At 39.7% G+C, this 19,852-nt stretch overlaps 1 protein-coding gene and 1 long non-coding RNA gene across 2 annotated transcripts in view; both read right to left on the bottom strand.

Moving 5' to 3' along the window:
- The window catches only part of MYEF2 (myelin expression factor 2), a 23,182-nt gene extending 3,330 nt beyond the window's left edge, over window positions 1-19,852 (bottom strand). Inside the window, exons 1-16 of the mRNA XM_080980619.1 lie at window positions 19,579-19,852; window positions 13,603-13,832; window positions 12,369-12,421; window positions 11,121-11,128; window positions 10,908-11,001; window positions 9,801-9,992; window positions 8,856-9,009; window positions 6,325-6,374; window positions 6,183-6,246; window positions 5,944-6,048; window positions 5,524-5,574; window positions 5,375-5,446; window positions 5,193-5,288; window positions 3,162-3,260; window positions 2,513-2,584; window positions 66-280 (exon numbers count right to left, since the gene is read on the bottom strand). Of these exons, the coding sequence (XP_080836745.1) occupies window positions 66-280; window positions 2,513-2,584; window positions 3,162-3,260; window positions 5,193-5,288; window positions 5,375-5,446; window positions 5,524-5,574; window positions 5,944-6,048; window positions 6,183-6,246; window positions 6,325-6,374; window positions 8,856-9,009; window positions 9,801-9,992; window positions 10,908-11,001; window positions 11,121-11,128; window positions 12,369-12,421; window positions 13,603-13,832; window positions 19,579-19,724 (1,701 nt within the window). The 5' untranslated portion in view covers window positions 19,725-19,852. The remainder of the gene's footprint in view (window positions 1-65; window positions 281-2,512; window positions 2,585-3,161; window positions 3,261-5,192; window positions 5,289-5,374; window positions 5,447-5,523; window positions 5,575-5,943; window positions 6,049-6,182; window positions 6,247-6,324; window positions 6,375-8,855; window positions 9,010-9,800; window positions 9,993-10,907; window positions 11,002-11,120; window positions 11,129-12,368; window positions 12,422-13,602; window positions 13,833-19,578) is intronic.
- Window positions 17,160-19,330, bottom strand: LOC308462758. Its single transcript, XR_013979319.1, has 2 exons — window positions 18,936-19,330; window positions 17,160-18,811 (listed from the first exon to the last, which is right to left on the bottom strand). It is a non-coding gene; the product is annotated as an uncharacterized lncRNA (long non-coding RNA).

Here is a 19,852-nt window from a genome sequence, read left to right as displayed (position 1 = left end):
TATAGTAACGCAAGGAGAAAAAGCCAGAGAATAACGCTGCTAATTGGTTCAATTTATGTGCTTACATTTCTGACAAATATCTGGTTGCCCTTGGAGCCTACTCTGTCTCTCACACCACTGCCCATTGGGCCAGGCACAAATCCTCGATCCATATCGATATTTCTCTCCAGGCCAGTTCCCATGGTTGGCCCCATTCGATCAAAAGTGGAGTTCATCCGATCCATTCCCATGCCCATGCCCATTCCTCCGGTCATACTGTTCATACCACTTATTCCACTACCTGCAAACACACACAGAGAGAGATTCAGGAATCCAATAGTAATGTTTATAGCACAACAGTAAACAAAAGCTTGTTAACAGTTTCAAATTCATATATAAATAAGCTGGTTTGATGCAAGGGGAAATGCAGATGAGTTTCTATAAAGAAAGCCAACTAGGTTTCTGGTGCAACCACTAAACTTAACTTTAACATGCAGTGGAATCCCATGAAAATATTCAGAGGAAATAGCACTTAAAGGGCCGAGGGCTGTTTTAACCAAATTCATTTGATCTTCATCTGAGGAAGCAAATGGACAATGATTTATTATGCTGGTAGTAGCCAGCCAACTATAAAGAGACCGAACATTTATTTTTGTTTTTGTGCCATTGACCTACATTTTCCTAACTGAATTTAATAATTGCAGATTTTAAATGGTGCATACAGTATTTGGGTTATGAAAGTAGATGCAACCCCTACTAATGTTTGTCTGTTTAAAGGAATGTTGATGTGGCAGCTACATTTTTCAGTTAGCCGTTACTGATTTATGGCAGTATCAGCCCATGGGCATTCACTGCAATGCGCTCTACATGGAGCTACCTTTGAAAGTGACCCAGAAACTACAATTAATCCAGAATGCAGCAGCTAGATAGGTGATTTGGAGTGGCTGTTGAGGCCATATAACACCGGTCCTGAAAGACCTACATTGGCTCCCAGTATGTTTCCAAGCACAATTCAAAGTTTTGGTGCTGACCTTTAAATCCCTAAACAGCCTCAGCCCAGTATACCTGAAGGAGTGTCTACACCCCCATCATTCAGCCCGGACACTGAGGTCCAGCTCCGACGGCCTTCTAGCAGTTCCCTCACTGCAAGAAGTGAGGTTGCAGAAAACCAAGCAGAGGGCCTTCTCGGTAGTGGCACCCACCCTGCGGGACACCCTCCCATCAGATGTCAAGGAAATAAACAACTATCTGACTTTTAGAAGACATCTGAAGGCAGCCCTGTTTAGGGAAGTTTTTAATATTTGATATTTTATCATGGATGTCACTGTCACAAAGTTGAATTCTACCCTTCCCAGCTTTTAGGATGCCACGGCTACCCTGAAGGGTGGTTTGCACTGATATGCCTAAAGTAGATCAGTGCACGCTAGTTTGCGAAAGTGACTGTGGGCTTATCAGATCATGGCTGTCACATACTTTTTGTTTAAACAGGCACTTTGTGATTACCAGTCACGTTAATATCAGATGCTTTTTACATAAGCAAGCAGGATCCAAGTGAATTTTAAAATGCCAAGTTTTGGAGAATATTAAAAATTATTGTGTGTGTTTGATAGACACTGATTACAGAGAAAGAACATAGCTCAATGGCAGCTTACGTATTTTCATGCAAAAAGTCCCAGGTTCAATCCCTAACGTGACTTGGTTAAAGAGCAGTATCCTACGCTCCTGTTACAGAAATTTATTGATCCAAAATGTGATTTTTCACAAAATAAGCATAATGGCTCTCACAAGCATGGAATTGTCAGTGTATTATTCCCTTATTAAATGTGACCAGATAAGAGACCTAGACTTATATTCCATCACATATACTGGATATATGTTCACACTTAGAATGCAGAGGTGTTAGTATTCTTAACATGCACCTTTCAGTTATTTTGTAGCCATGCATGACAACTCTATAAATCTCCCTTTTACAGACAGATGTAAAACCACCTTGTAAGTCAAAACAGCTATCTGAAATTCTGTGACTGGTAGCTGTTGCTACAGGTTTTACTTAATATCAGATTCCAATACTTGCTATTATCTGCTTTTTTTTGGAAATTTGCTTGTCAGCTATGCATTTGGACACCTCTTAAGATGTCATAACCAAATTCTGCATGGTTTCTGAGATGAAGGAGCAAGTTTTTGTCTGTGTTTGTATACAACTGGACACCATTTTGAATCAGAACAGAAGAACGAACATTTCAAAACTGCACTGATTTTTTGATTTCTTAGAATTCCTGGGTAACACCAGGTACAAGGCTGCTAGGGTTTATACAAATGACCCACTCGAGAAACTTAATCTTAAGAAAACACTAGACATCTTAATGAACTTCAGTTATAACTACAGTCACATAAAACTGGAAGTTTTAAATCAATGGAGCAATTTTCTTACTACCGACAATGATTTTTCTGGATCCATCTAGGCACAGCACTAACCAAAGATCCTTTCTATTATACGTTAGAATTTATATTTGGTTGAAGCAGATCAACCTACTCATTCCAGATCCTACTGGGCCCATATTAGAAGCTCCCATTCCTCCTGCAAAACCACCAACCATTGCACCACCTAAACAAGGACAGAAAAAAGTCGCATTATACATCTCCGTTTTACTTAAAAGCTAGGGAATTCTACCAAACTACCTTTTCATAACAAAATAATTTATCATTCTACCAAACTACCTTTTCATAACAAAATAATTTATTGATGGCAGTAATGCTCAGTGGACATACAAAAGCTGAACAAGGGTAGCTACTAGACTATGAGAAAAATATCTTCACTACAATGTTCTCATTGAATTTTTTCAGAGAATGTAAATTTGTAAGGCCAGTAGAGCTACAATGCAGCAAGAAGTCTACAAGTATCTCTTAAAATTGAATGGTTATTTGAGAACTAACAGCTGCAAGCTATTAATTTGGATTCCTGCTTTAAGCTACTTCTATTGAATCTCAAAAAGTAGAATGTGAAAAGCACTTCACCCTGTCAATCTCCATAAAGAAGACAACAGTACCTTTCATGGACAGGCAGAAGGGAAAAGGGAGATTATGAGTATGAAGCAACATAGTGTTCACTTGTGAAAATGATTTGCTTGCTACATGCTTGATACCCAATTCCATGAAAAATGCAAGTTTGCCAAGGGCCATACCCATCCTTCCAAAAGAGTCTCCATAGCCACGGTTCATTGCCATATCTGTTCGACCAAAGTCTCTATCAATATTTCCTCCCATTCCTCCACGGAACATTTCTGCAGGAAACACAGTAGACAGTATTTTCTTTTAGATTCCAGATACCGTATGTTTGCTTACAGACAGACCTTTGGGTACAAAGGATTCGCTTTGAATGGTACCATAAACAGCTAAGTGGAAAGACGCTTATTCAAGATAATGATTTCAAACAAATTCATTTAAAAATATAAGAACATGGGAAGCTGTGTTCCATGGACCGTTGATCCATCTAACTTAGTATTGTCAACACTGAATGGAAGAGGTTCTCCATAGTTCTGGCAGTCTTTCCCAGTCAACATGCATTATAGCTTGACTGTACATGTTGGGTATACGTTCGAAGCAAGACTCATTTCCATTCCCCTATTACTACAAATGTGAGATTCAGAACTCTAGGAGTCGCTATAATTTTTTTGTAGCAGATCCCTCTCACAGGATCAGTGGAGCATGCCAATATAATGCAGCCTCAAATGTTCTCCTCAAGGATCCCAGGAGCTAAGGTAGTTTTGGAGGCAGCAGCATGGCATCAAGCACTGTCAACAATGAGAGACTTCCCACCACCTCCAAATTTCAGCTTCAAAAGAGAGAAATTCCTCAAGATCAAAGCTGTGGAGAAGCTAAATTACCCCTCCTTGCCTGCTTGAATCCCGTTAAGAAGCAGCCTCCTCCAATTTTAAAAAACTGCATGTGAAATGCAAAGTCCTGTTTTTAACATCGCATCTACTTTGATTGTCTCTGGGCACAGGAACACAAATGTAGCAGATAAGCCCTTCAGGGTTTGTTTTTTTTAAATACAGTACTCAACAAAAACAAACAAATACAAAACAAAATAAATCTATTTGTACATGGTCACCAGGGTCCCTTATGGAAGAACTGGGGGTACTGGCGTGAAGCTACTAAGAGTAACAGAAAATAGAGAGAGAATATTTACATCAACATTATGAGAGATCATTGGATAAGAATACCTCAGTCCATTTCCAATTATAAGTTCTTGTCAAATTCATTCTTTATTACTCATTATTCCAAATGTGTGTGCATAGTCTAATATGGGAGGGAGGACTCTTTTAATAGTCTTCATTTGTGTAAAAAAGAAAGTTACACAACACTGAGAAAAGTGAGTTTGATTTGATTGTCCCTTGGATAAATGAACTTTGTGGATTAAATTAAGTTTTTCACTATAAACCTTTATTTTTTAGGATGGAGTTTAGGTCAACTGTCTTCCACTGTTAAGAAATGGTCCTTTGGGCTGCGACCAGCCAAAGTGTTACCAGTTCCTTAGATTAATGTAAATACTTAATGTCGTCAAAAATAGGTGACAAAACTTTGGGGGTTGACAATATTGTGTCCACTAATTATGATCATTTTCTTAATAACTTTGTCCCAGAATGAGGATATCAAGGGGCATTACCACCATAAATACACCTGGGCTTGCACCACTCTCCAGCAATTAAAACCTTCGGCTTTTATGCATCAGTTAACTTGAGCTTTTGATAGAAGCTCTGGTCAAGAACATGAAATATGGTATTTTATCAAGTTAACACATTCTTAATTTTTGTTTAATTTGTATTACGCTCAGAGGATTTAAATCACCTTTTAGAAAGGTGGTATGCTGCAATCAAGCAAGCAAAATGAAGCCTTTGGTTAAACTCAACAATTAGGCATCCCTGCTGAAAGTTTGCTTGCCGGTTTGCTTGTAATACATTAACTCCAATGAAAATAAATTTGATAAACACATCCAGGAGAATATTCCCACACTCTAGTTTTCAAATGGGGGTGGGAACGCACACTGTGCTTCCCAGCTGATAGTTGAAGTTTATGTTTTACGGAAGCCTTTTTAAAACTAAATGTCCGTTTCCACATCATTGATCTTAAGCTCTTAAATCAAAGATTGTAGCTTTAAACTGATTGGGCTACAACTGCAAACACAGAGTAATTTAAAAAACTGGTTAATTTACCTCCCATACCTGTTGCCATGCCCCCCATGCCTGTTCCTATGCCACCAGTCATTCCACTGCCAATATTTCCTCGGAAATCATCCACACTGCCCATTCCTAGAAATAGATTTTATTTTTTAGTTTTACAATACTTCTAGATACACCGGAACAGCTGTACATTTTACGAGCAAATAGTCACCTACCTCCCATTCGGTTGACTCCGCCAAATCCTCCCATGTTTGCCATCCCTTTCATGCCACCAAATCCGCCAACACCTGAACCGTAAGCAAAGAGCATTTTACTAAATTCATAAATTTTGTATAGGAACAAAGTAACTGGGGAACGTGCCTACCTCCGCCCATTCTGTTCATTCCTCCAAAGCCTGGACCATCCACTCCCATTCCTTCAAATAAACAGATTTACAGGTGAGCTATTAAGTATATCTTTATGCCACTCTACCCTTCAGCTGAACAGCTCCCAGCGAGGTTCGCAATAAAACCAATGCAATATAGCAACAAAATATATCATAACCTAGTGAGGAATCAAAGCAGCAGTTAAAAATAGGATAAGATGTAAGAACTTAAATTTTTTTTGGAAGAACCAAACGAGAAAAGCTTGGTGCTGAACAGGCAATTTTAAAGGTACATATAATGAAAAAACGATTAAAATTTAACTATGAGTCACAATACATTTAAAGACTTCTATGGTACTCCAGGAAATGTATCCCTCACTCCAAGGCAAGAAAACACTGAGAAGAGGAAAGCATACTGACCTCCAGGAGCCACACTTCCCATTCCACCACCACCCATGCTCAGTTGGGTTGCACTTATGGGCTGCCCGCCAGGTCCAAGTCCCATTCCAATTCCTCCAAGACCACCTTTGAAAGCAAAGATCACTCCATAAGGTTCTCAGTATTTCTAAACAGTTGAAGGCAGGGGCAATTCTACTAGGCTTCAAAATGGTAGCTATGTCTATATTAACAGGCAGCATTAAAAAAGAGTGAATACTCACGAGGTAGCTGTGGTGTTTTGCTGTCTGCTACACGGAAATCATCGTGAGGAATTGATTTGTCATCCTAACAACAGACAAAGACTTTTAGAACATTGCAGTGGTTTGTCTCAGCTACCACGGGCAAAACAAATGAACAACTCACCATTTTTACATGCATGGGTCGATCAAACAGAAATTGTCCATTGAACATAGCTGAACATCAAGTCAAGGAACCTTACATCCGCCAATAATATGTTAAGCTGCACAGATGATCTTACAAACACACTCGCACTCTAGACTGTCATCCAATAGCTTCATCTTAGGGGTCTTGTCAATTAAATTTGCATTTATATGCATGCATGTAAAATAGTGGTCCGAATTCATTACAGCAAGCACCATTTTAGAAGAATTCTGATTTGGAATGCCTCCAAGATTATGACTACTGACTGTGGCTTTGATAATTTCTTTAAAATCTGCTATATGAGTTAGACTGGACCACTTTTTAAATCTGTAAAATCAACTGAACATTACAATCCTACTATATACTATTCATGTACTTTTCTGAATAGCTGTCTTATCTCCTATTGTACTAAAATATTCAACTTGCACCCCACTATCCAAATACAGTGGGGACAGACAGATTAAAATTGCAGAGCTTTGAAAAACTGAAAAACAGAGTGTGAGATTGGCTCCATTATTATCAAATAATGGAGGCATACAATATGGACAAAAAAGTTGGTTTCCAGGTGGAAAAATCAAAATTGGAAACAGAATTGTTAGAACCAAAAATTAAGAATTTGTCAAGAATGTATAACTTGCTGTTGAAATGGAACACTCAGGATGAAATGGTGAAATCAGCTATGATTAAATGGGCACAAAATGTTGGACATAACATAATGATGGCTGACTGGGAACAGTTATGGACCACAGGTATGAAATTCACGGCATGTAATGCCCTAAGAGAAAATTTAATGAAAATGATTTATAGGTGGTACATGACACCAGTCAAGCTTGCAAAAATTTACCATTTGCCCGACAATAAATGTTGGAAATGTAATGAGACTGAAGGTACCTTTGGTGGACATGCCCAAGGATTAAGACATTCTGGGAAATGATTTATAATGAAATGAAAAGGGTATTTAAATATACCTTCCTGAAGAAACCAGAGGCCTTTCTCCTGGGCACGGTCGGCCAATTGGTGCCAAAGAAGGATAGAACTTTTTTTATGTATGCAACTACAGCAGCAAGAATACTCATCGCGAAATATTGGAAGACACAAGATTTGCCCACCCGGGAAGAATGGCAGATGAAGTTGATGGACTATATGGAATTGGCGGAAATGACTGGCAGAATCCGAGACCAGGGAGAAGAGTTGGTAGAAGAAGATTGGAAAAAATTTAAAGATTATTTACAGAAATACTGTAAAATTAATGAATGTTAGAAAAATGTTGGAATGAAGTTATATGGCTTTAGTAGAAATGTTATAAGGAATTAAGTATAAATAGATTAATAGAAAATTAAAGGGAAAAATAAGGTTAAAATGTGTTAAGATAATTATAGGATAGAAAACAGAGGAAGATGGAAAGGAATTGCTGAAACAATTAACAGAAGTGGAATACAAAAAGGGAGGTGTGAGGAGGTCACTGAAATAAGTGAATGAAAGATAAGATATTGAAACTGTTTGGTTAGTTTAATGTGTTAGTGTTTTGTATTGTTTTTGTATTGTATTGTATTGTTTACTCTTTTTTTGTAATGTTTAAATTGTTGGAAAAGTAATAAATATTATTTTTTTAAAAAACAAATACAGTGGGGACAGTGAGATGCGAGCAGAATCCTTAGCTCCTTTTTTTTTTTACAAGACTATCAGGTTTTTTGGGGGGTAGGGGAAATTATATAGCTAAAACCATAGAGAATCAAGAGGTGGGGGGGCACTTGTGAATGTCATTAATGGTCCTCCTATCTCTCCCCCAATAATATGAGCACTGTTGAACTCAAATTACAAACACTTACTAAAGAATTAGTTACCTAAAAGTAATGGCAAAATGGGAAAATATTATCCTTAAAGCACATCATTGCTTGTAAGTCACAATTAACAACGGTTTAAGTAGTTCTCTATTGCCAGACCAGTATTTTTCAATAAAACAAGTGTGAAATAATTCTGCAAGTAAACAATGGTCTAGGGACTGAACAAGTCAGTCGCACTGATTTTCCATATAGTCTAACTGTGCTTGCCAAATTCTTCAGGTTTTAAGTTCTAGGGTGCATCAGCTGCCACCATAAAATAGGGTATATTTTGTATTTTATTGGTGATAAGCATCATTCTCAGAATCTCTAATGCCATGAGCCACTTTGTTCCAATAGAGGAAGATGACTTTGGGCTTCAAGTTCTCCCCTTAACATTATCATTCCCCCCATTCTATGTTATCCCTACTCCAATGTAACCATGGTGTTATAGTCAATCTCCTGAATATACTAGCAGTAATACAGTTAGTATATCAAGAGAAAATGTACATGATCAAATATACTACAAACAGAAAAGTTATCAATTGCTTTGTTGAAGAACTCACCTATATTCACACAAACATACAAGTCAAATATAATGTAGACAGAAAATAATGCATTCCTATTTAACCCACACTTGACAACATACTCCTTTAATCAGGCCCAGTCACTCCCCAACTCTTGTCAGGATACATATTGCCTGAACAGCTTCGATTGGCTGCTCAAAAGTCACTGTTCCCATTCCTCGACTCTTTCCATCTTTGTCTTCTTTAATATCTGCACGTTTTACAGTCCCAGCAATGCTGAACACTTCCTTTAATTTCTTCCAGCCAACTTTGAAGTCAAGCTTAAAAAGAAAGTTTCCATGAAACAAACCAACACAATTTTGTCTTACAAAACAGGATTTTTGTTTTAGCGCAGGGGCAAACTCTACACATAGCTTAAGCATAGCAATACACACACACACACACACACACACACATATTTTCTGTATTGTTGACAGATACATGGAAGATTGCCAAAACTGAAGTATTAGTTATCAGAGATGCAAATAAATCTTTGGTCACATCCATGTTCTTTCCTTTCATTTTTTCAACATGTTGATGAACAACTTAGTTCTGATGAAAAGTAACAACTCAGCTAAAAGCTATCAAAAGGAATGTAGTACACTGAGCACATAATCCAACAGTATCTAGTTGGGGAAGAGTAAACAAAAAACCATGTACTGATTTTAAAACTGGCTACTCTGAGAGAAAACTATTCATATGCATACTCAGCTCACAGAACAGGTTTATTAAAAAGGGTTTAAAAATTGCAGAGCAGCATAAAAATTTAAGTTGGAGGTCCTAAAATAGCTTTCTCCAACCTGGTGGCCTCCAGATGTTTTGAATTACAAATTGATGAAGCTGATGCGAGCTGTAGTCCAAAATACCTGGAGGGCACCAAGTTGGGGAAAATTTTTATATTGCATTTTAGATACACAAAACCACCCTCAGATGAGATGCAACAGTGTTTAAAACCCTGTTAAAATGGGCATGAATACTATCGGCTAAGAAAAATCACTTGTGCTGTGCTAAGTAAACTTGATGTTTTGCTCCAAAATGAAGCAATGCACAGCCAGTATGTATTTATACTTACATTGGCAACAAAAATAGTGGACCCAAGCCTGCCAGCCTGCAGATTGCTAATAATCTCGGGAGGAATGTTTGGATTATTAATAATAGAAGGTGGCAAATTCATCAAGCCAGGTGATATTTCTGGACCATGTCCTCCCGTGTAGGGTCCACTCCCACGCTGCAACGCCCTGCGAGCATGCTCACCATCCGGATCCTACAACAAATTTCGTAATAGAATATACATCTGTTAATCCCAAATCACAGGCAACAGTACTTTCTTTCAGAAATTTCACAGTATCACAACAGAGCAGTTAGCATCCTTATCAGCGGCGGCAGAAGGAATAAGTACTTCATGTGCATGGAGACCTAGCTCCCTCACCTCTAGAGGTGGTCCTTTCAGATGAGGGTTGAGACAAGTGTGCACTGCCACTTCATATGCTGTTACCTAGCCTATGGACAAGTAGAAATCTGTCAGCCTAACATGTTCTTTCAAAAACCAAATTCAATTATCTTGGTGCTCTCTGTTAATATCAAACGTAGAAAGCATAACTCTCTGACATCATGGTTCAGACCGCAACACTCATACAGGCAAATGAAAATGCTGACACATTTTATTCCTCCCTTATCGCTCCCACAGCAAGGCAATCTGAACATGATACACATCAGAGCCACACAGCAAATTCCCCAGACTTAAAGGTGATTGTTCATCCAACTACAGATCTAATCTTGTAGGAGAAAATGCATATTTTAAGACTCAAGAATATCAGTAGGATGTAGATCCCCAACCTAAGCAACTCATGTCAGTATAGCAGTCTTATCTGAAGTTTTAATTATACAAGTGCCTCAACAGTTCCCTAGACAAGCAGTCTGAGGCTGCAGCATATCTAATCCATTTAAAAGCTACAGGTAGTGGAAACAAGGAGTAGGAATTGAATGTATTTGTCATTCTGAGAGAAAATTGGCACTTTTGATATCATTGGTTGCTTGGAAATGAAGTATGATTGTTGTTATTATGTGGAAGTATCTGTGAGGGCATTTAATAGCTCTATACAGTTTGTTCTGCTATTTTAAAAGAATTCCAAAACTCTTTCAATACTCTGCATCAAAGCTGCAAAAACTACAAGCATACCTCTTTTATGTTCAATGGTCTTCCATTTAGGTCATATTTATTCATAGTTTCCAGTGCCTTCTTTACAAATTCTTCATCTTTGAATTCAACAACACTGGATGAAACAAAATAATGATGATTGATTTGGTTTGTGTGATGAACTTTTAAAATTGTTATTAAAATACATTAAAAAACTAGGGGAAAACAAAGGAAAAAACACAAAGGAACACTTACCCACAACCCTATAGCCATGTGAAGATTTGCCAACATGGAAGAAGGAAAAAATAAAGTTGATTTAGTAAATGCAGTTGCAATGAAGCATTTTAACATTTCAGACAAACTGAACAAAAATAGACATGCTGAATGAAGAATGTAGTTTTGGAGTGGGAAGAGCAACATTAAGCTAGTTATTTCTCCTACCACCTTGCATATACATTACAAAGTTTATTTATTTAACATTAGTTACATAGACACAGATGGTCAGTTTTTTAAAACTCTTGACATTTTTTTTAGCCAAACCAGAAATAGCATGTGAAAATGATATACAAATTCCCATGACCAACTAAAGGAAAAAACTGAGCAGGATAACCAAAAGTGGATGATTATCTTAAAGTGCAATACTCAGGTTGTCCAGAAAAATGACAGCAATTATATTACTTAACAACTGCTGGTATCTTCTCCATATTTCAGTTTTTAGGAGAAGCAGTTTGGTTGCTTTTTTTTCAGCACTACTATTCAATAAAAATAAAGCAACCAGTTTAGGTCTATTTTTGTTTTATTTTTTGAAACATTCCCACAGGCCGAACAAAAAAAGCATTTAAATAAAATTTTCAAAGGGAAAAAACCAGACACCCAACAGGTTTAATTGCTTACGTTCAAGTCAAACCTGCATTCTCTTGTTCACACAGCAGGCTCAGACTTACTATAGTTTGAACGTTTGACCTTTTTAAGAAGACAGACACAAAGCAGCTTTTAACATTCTTTGCACTGAACTGCCTCCCTCATTGCTGGCAATCCACTGCCTAACAACCAACTCCTTCCATTCCATTTTTAAAAAGACCTAGACAAGTTCAATAATCCAGAAGAAGTCCTGCAATCTTTTAGGCTCATCAAAACATATGTTTATACTCAAGCCTCAGATTAGAATGCTACACTTAATTTATCATTTCAATGATATTTTTCCAATGCTCAACTTAAAACACATCTGAACACACCAGAAATCCTAACGAGAGCTGCTGTTTTAAATGAATTAGGTAAATGCCATTTATTTAGACACATATTAAAGATCTTTCCCCTTGCATCCAACTACACCAGTTTATATGAAAGTTGACAAAGCTGTATCTGATACAGAAACCTCAGTCTGTAATAACATCAATGAAAAAAAATGAAACTTACTTTCCAATTACTGGTACAAGTATTAAACAAAAGTAAAACTGCTGAGGAACATTAAACCTCTAGCAGATGATTGCCCACGGCACTTACCCTTGATTTTCCTTCTGCATCCTTAAACAGCTCCACGTATGTAACCTCACCAACTACATAAGACATACAAAGGGAAAATACCAAGAGACAATGCATTTAAACACCAATGTCTTGCTTTGCTGTGTCCCTGTGCACAACTCTACGAAGAAGCACCTATTATTCACCAACAATCAAAACCAGACCAACATACCTCCTGTCAAGGTCTATATAATTTAGCTAATTTTCAGGAATATGCAACAGCCACATTCTCAAAAGCTAAAGAAAAACAACTATATTTAACCTAATTCATACTACAGATCATATTTTGGCCAGTATGATATAGTTGGTGAACAAGTTCAGATATACAAATAGTCCCTTCACCTCTCAATTAAGGACATCAACAATAACACTTTCAGTGACATTTGTCATCCTGCTAACAACAGCTGTTTTAAGGTGACTTTCTACCTGAATAGCTTCAAATAGTAAAGAGGTTGCCTTCAATAGAATAACCAATTTACAAAAGTCAAAAAATTTCACAGCAAGCCACACACTTTCTAAGGTTTCATTGCATAAACCAAATCATATAAGTCACGTCACCTTACAACAGATACACCTAGCACAGTTAAAGGTTTGTTTTATTTATTTATTTTTAAGGCCTAGAAACCAAATGTTCTTTGCATGATTTTGAAGCAATCAGTTTTTCCAGTTAATTCAAAACCAACTTTTGACAGTTCATGAATTGGGATTTCTTCCACCCCAGACATGCCCATGGCAAGAAGTTTGGGGCATTCAAAAAAACTACAACTGTAGTAACAAACGTGATATAGAGCTCCAGACAGACAAGTCATGGCAGAAGTGACAATGCAGACAGAGAATTCTACAGCCAGATTCCACCAAGAAAAATACAGAAACATCTTTTGAAGGACATCTTTTCATTCATACTTTAAAAGCACACTAAATTTTGCTTATATTCAGAACTACACCTAGACATAACGCAGTCCCTTTAAAGGTTCATGAGGGCATGCATATTCTCTAGGCTACCTACTATCATACAAGAATGGAAGGAGACTGTGGATACTTCATTTGTTTACTGATACTATCCTGCAATGCAAATGTCTCCAGTGAAAGAGAGGGGGAAAGTAGACATAACAAGCAGAAGTTGAAAAGGACAAACCAAAACTGTGTGTTTCACAGTATTCCAGATATCTGAGTTTGTCTCATTCCTGTGAGAAGCCAGCTGCAAGGAGCAAGTTACCTTTCTCTCTCATAAGATCTTTAATAGACTGCCATTTCATATCATATGGGATGTTGCTAATGAATACTCTGTTACGGTTAAGGGTCTTCTTTTCTCCAGTGCCTGCACCCTTCTCCTTTGTGTAAGGATGGAATCTATTCCTGTGTCCAAGAGACGGGATTGCCTTAGGCTTTGAAATATACTTTGATTTCACAGGTGGTCTCTCATCCTTTCCCGTTTCATCATTTTCCCTGCATGTGAGGAAGGAAAAAAATAAGAATATTAGTTTGCTTTTAAGTATATAATTCTATCAAGACTTTATGACAAAATGTAAAGCCCAAAGTAGCACCTATCACAGGGACAAATGACACATATTCAGGGTCATACTTTCACACCTGTGTGCATATGTTTTAAAACAGCAGGCATGGGAGTCGATCCAGAATTGGAACTGCAGTATGAGTGGGAAGGGGGAGGGACTAAGTGCCCCCATGAAAAAAGATTATATTTATGCCAAAAACAGCTTCCCAGGAATGATTTTGGCAAGATCCTGCACAGGAAAGAAAGGGTTGACTCCTCATCCAGCTGTGCTATGGTCCCAATCTGGACTGGGGATCCCTGCAGCTGCTATTTAAAAACCAAATAAACCTGCATGTGCAAATGCAAAGATGCATGTAGCATCACATGAAGCCCATGATTCTCTCCTTTTTGGCTTGCATCTCTGTCCAATTTCCATGACTAGACAGACTGATTAAATGAAAGCAATAATTTTCATCTAGGTCCTAATGTATTCAGAGTGTTACACTTTTCCCTCACTAAGAGACAATGTTAGAACTGCACATAGGTCACTCAACCATATCTTTACTTTCATTTCCAGTAGGAGTAAACCAGCAGTTCCTTCTACAAGCTAGAATACACAAGTGAGACAATATAAGACCACCACACTCAGTCGAAAGTTACTCAGGTTTCTTATGAAGGGAACTATTTCAGTTTTGCCACGCTTAAGAGGATCAGAATGCCTGAAGAGAGCAACACTTGTTTACAAAGCAGGAACTTTCTTTAGTATACAATGCAGCAACAGAAATCTCTGCTGGTGTACAGGTTGTGGATGCCCAAACTGACATGTATGAAGAACATATTTTTTACATTGCCCTGTCAACATATATGGTCTTCTAGTAACATCAGTCAGCATCAACACTTATTTGCCAGTTTGATAATTCTCTGCTTAGGTACTACGCATGTGCCCAGGCAATGTAATGAAGACTTATGCTGGTTACTCGCTCTACGTGGGGCTGCCCCTGAGACTGACCCAGAAACTCCAGCGGGTGCAGAATGCCGCAGCGAGACTCCTTACGGGGTCTTCGCTGCGGGATCACATTCATCCGGTGCTATACCAGCTGCACTGGCTCCCGGTGGAGTACAGGATCAGGTTTAAGGTGCTGGTTTTAACCTTCAAAGCCCTATACGGCCTAGGACCCTCGTATCTACGGGACCGCCTCTCCTGGTATGCCCCACAGAGGAACTTACGGTCTTCAAATAAAAACATCTTGAAGGTCCCAGGCCTCAGAGAGGTTAGGCTGGCCTCAACTAGAGCCAGGGCTTTTTCGGCTGCGGCTCCAACCTGGTGGAACGCTCTGTCACAAGAGACAAGGGCCCTCCAGGACTTGACATCTTTCCGCAGGGCCTGCAAGACAGAGCTGTTCCACCAGGCCTTTGGTCAGGGCGCAGCCTGACTCCCTCCTTTGGCAATCTTTACAATACTTTAGTTTATGGTTGCCATCAATTTTGATTTTAATTAATTCTTTGATGTTTTTATAATGTTGCACTATTTTAGTGTTGTTAGCCGCCCTGAGCCCGGCTTTGGCTGGGGAGGGCGGGATATAAATAAAATTTATTATTATTATTATTATTATGTTTCTGACCACTAAACTGGCTGCCATGGGTGGCAATGAATTTCATCTAGAAAAGTGAGCAGACTGCCAGAAGAGACAAAAACTTCAAGCTGCCTCCAGCAGCCCACTGCCCTTCTCCCCACCCACCACAGAAAGGAAGCAGGCTCCATGGAGAAAGATATCCGACCTTGGGCAGCTTCCTGTTTCCATGCTAGCTGTGGAGGAGGACAAAAACCCTCATGTGTGTCAAGTACAGAAACCAAAATAATACATCCATGTCTGATACATCATTAGACCAAAGGACCATTTAGTGTGGCATCCTGTTCATAGTCCACAAGCAGGACATGAGCATGGAGTGAAGGAATGCTCCTTCTTTCCATCACCATGCTGCTCAGTTTCCAAGCTAGGTGTACAGAATATGTGCCTAACAAGGAAGCCAAGCAGTTTAGTGGTGGAGGCAGGGACTGCTCTATGCTCCCTGGGTCAACCCACCACATTTATATAAAGCCTGCTTTTCAGTTGTAGAGGGGACTGGCAAAGGGGGGGACAGAGTGCTCCATCTGCCAGTCCCTCTAAGGAGGAAAAACAAGGCTTGTGAAAATGTTTGTGAGCTTGTAACTTCTGGTGCTAATGTACAAGGCTGAATTGCACACACAGCCTGAGCAGTGTACAAAACACCTGGAAATCACTTTCTCCAACATCTTTTGAAAATGATCCATATTAACAGGGCGATCACATAGCCCCATATCCACGCTGTCAATTTGTACACTTTTTCCACCTGAAAGTGCACAATCACAAATCTGTACACTCTAACCCACACAAAGGCCAACTACTCACAGGAGAATATTTCTAAATAACAACAAAGGATTGATAAGGGGACCATACAATTTGGACAGGTCTGTTCCAGACCAAGCTAGGAAAAATCCAGAGGAATTTAAGCACTAGGACTAAAAGAACTGCAATTGTTATCTAATGGTCAATTAGGACCAACTTTGAAAGTTCTTAGGTGATCCAACCAAGGTGAACTGTGGGATAGCTGAACACTAAACATATGTTATAAGGGGGGTGGGATTCTGAAACGGCAATATTTAAGGTCAAGTACAACTACAACTTCCCTACCAAAATCAATTCCTAAGCAAAGTGCAATTGGAAAAGCTTCACAAATCAATCAATCACAAATCAATCAATTATCAAGAAAGGGACCAATTCACAGATTTCACAGGAAATTCATAGGATTACATGTGGTATTATTAGAATAACTGAATAAAACACAGGGGATTCCCCACAGAAACTGGAGATATAGCCATTCCTCTAGATAGTCTTCTTTTCAATACGAACTCCACTGCCATCATTGATAGCTGAAAAAAGAATGGCACCAGCCATCAAATTAACTGAGCCCAGGGCTTGTCATAAAAATTGGGTTTTTTTAATAATTTCACATTATTGTTTAATGGAATAAAAATATTAACCTAAAAGGTCTCATTATATTAAACTTCTGCAATGTTAATAATGCTGAATATGATGGATTAAAAACTGAGCAGGTCAAACAATAAATATGAACTAGGAATAGAAAAATTATTTCACTGGGATCCTAATACTCATTACTTCCATAAAAACATCAATCAATTAAAAAATTAACAAAGAATTGAGATAATGCAATGATACAAAGACATGCGTATCTTTCTTTAAAAAAGGCTTCCTCCCAGTATTGCCACTTTTAATGTTGTCAAACGCAAGTTCAGACAATAAAAAGATATACCATAGCTACTAAAAGGCTGGCCATAAAGTTTCTATTCTAAACAGTTTTACTATTCACTTATGCGATCTTCAAATACTACACACCATACACTATAAATGAAAAGACATATACAAAACCCAATTTGATGATTCGATGAAAACCAAAAACATTTGACCTGAATGTTCCCTGCCTTACAGTACCCTTACTTGCCAGATTATATGACCAGATGAGCAGCTCTTTAAAAACCTGGAAAGGTATACTGTATTCTGTGAAGACATCATTCCAGGATAAGTTAAAAGTGGAAAAAGTTTGCTGCTATTAAGAAAGCAAGTATGACACCTATAAACATTGAAGAAATAACTTAACTTGATTCATTTTTCAACAGAGAATCCGAACAGGTGACTTGACTGAAGTCCAAGCATTCCTTTACAGCAACCAGTTATAGACTGGCTAAGAAGAAATGTAGTAAGACCCCTGCTGCTTCTCACTAATGGTCCATCTAGTCTAGAACTGTGTTTCCAAAAGTGGCCAGCACATGAAGGCTCTTCATTGCTATTTCTCCCCACCATCTAGTACAGGCATAGGCAAACTCGGCCCTCCTGATGTTTTGGGACTACAATTCCCATCATCCCTGACCACTGGTCCTTTTGGCTACGGGTGATGGGAGTTGTAGTCCCAAAACATCTGGAGGGCCGAGTTTGCCTATGCCTGATCTAGCATTTGCCATACTGGGAAGTTCTATTCAGCTATCAACAGCTTTAAGTAGACCTTATCCTCAATGAATGCAGCTAGGGGACCACCAATGCATCTTGTTTTAGTGAATTCCATACAGTAACTATATACAGTGGTACCTCTGGTTGCGAACGGGATCCGTTCCGGAGGCCCGTTCGCAACATGAACAGAACTCAACCCACGTTTGCGGGTCGCCACTTCTGTGCTTGTGCGTGACATCATTTTGTATGTCTGCGCATGTGCAAGCGGCAAAACCCGAAAGTAACCCTTTCCGGTACTTCTGGGTCGCCGCAGGACACAACCTGAAAATGTTCAACCTAAAGCAAACGTAACATGAGGTATGACTGTATGTGAAAAGGCTCTTCTGTCTGTGTGGAATTTATTGCCTATCTATTACAATGAGCAACTACAGTGAGTGTGGGGCCACTTTCTCCATGCTCTTCATAATCACCAAAGGAGAATGGAAAGGTCACAAAGTATGCACACAAAAACCACAAATTCTATTTATTTATAATAATCCATCAGACTAGAGGTTTCTTAATTTAACCCTAGGGATATTAGGACCTTGGAAGAGAAGGGTTTCAAATTTTATAAGCTGGAAAATGTGAGATTAAAGTTTCTTTTAAAACAAAACTTCTCCTGCTTTGGAACAGACAGACCTAGCAGTTCTCAAGCAGGGCCTTTAACACTCACCAACTAGTAACAAGAACACACACTGATAGACTGGTGTCATCACACCAATTGCTCTTGTTGTGAATAGTTACTGTGCTTATCTTGTGCATACATGTTGCGGCTTTGCATAGCAATGTCACAGACTGTATCCTCTTGCATTTGGTGGGCACTGGCCTTGTTTGTTGTGTATCTTGACAACCTAGAATAACAAACGTGGGTCCTAGTCCACAAAAGGCCTCTGCCACAAAACAAGCTGCCCATCTCAAAGGTGCAAAGGGACTCCTTGCTGTAAACCAACTAAGAGTGCAAAGGACACACTGTACCTGTTGACTCAGAACTAAGCCCCATAAAGCGAAAACAGAGTTTCATCCAAGGTAAAGTGTGCGCAGGGTTACACCCCATTCCCACAAGGTTCTGCCCTTCATGAATCTTCTCGATCCATTTCTTCACCTTTCACGAATCCGACTCGTAGTTATTCTTTATCACTACAACCGTGTTGCTTTTGTTTTCCTTTTATGGTCTTTCATTTGTGCAGCCAACATCGCATCATGTGGCAGCTTATACCCTGAGCCAATCTAATAATAACTGCTCCATCATCATCATCATCCTCATCCCTGTTCCTGCTTAAGAAACACAACGACGGCCTACCCTTGCCTTTCTTCCATCCCAGAGTCGCAGGCAGCCCAGCCAGCCTCTGTCCCTCCCACTCACACACAGAACACACCCATCAAGCGGCCCCTCTCCAAACAATGCCGGGTATGGTTACTAACGAGGGGAACCCGAAGCCTCAACCCCGCCATGGCGCAGGGACCCCTCCCCCCCCAAAAAAACCAAAACCCGCCCGGCGCGAGGCCTGCGCGGCCCCCCGAATCCCCGCGCTCAGGTAACGGGTCCGGGCGGGCTGCCCACGCCCCCCTCCCGGCCTGGCCCGCCGCCCCGCCCCGTTTCTCCCTCACAGACACACACATTTTGACGCCATTGGCGCCGTCGCCGCTCTCCGGCCTGGCGGCTCCGCCCGCCTCTCCATCCTGCTGCCGCTCGTGGTCGTTGGCGGCCGCCTCTTCGGCTTCTCCCAACGGCGCCGACCCCTCGAACTTGTCGTTCTCCGCCATTTCCCCGCCGGGTTTGAAAAGGCCCTCCGCCTCCGCCTCCTCGCGAGCGAGCGGGCGAGCGCGCGCCTCGGCCTCCACTTGCTGGATCCCGCTCTCTTTCTCTTTCTCTCCTCAGTCTCTGCACCGGC

Source organism: Podarcis pityusensis, assembly GCF_964106645.2.
Source record: "Podarcis pityusensis genome assembly, chromosome: 14".
NCBI lineage: Eukaryota > Metazoa > Chordata > Lepidosauria > Squamata > Lacertidae > Podarcis > Podarcis pityusensis.
The sequence above is the reverse complement of the archived record's forward strand: the minus strand, read 5'-3'. Positions and strand labels throughout refer to the sequence as shown.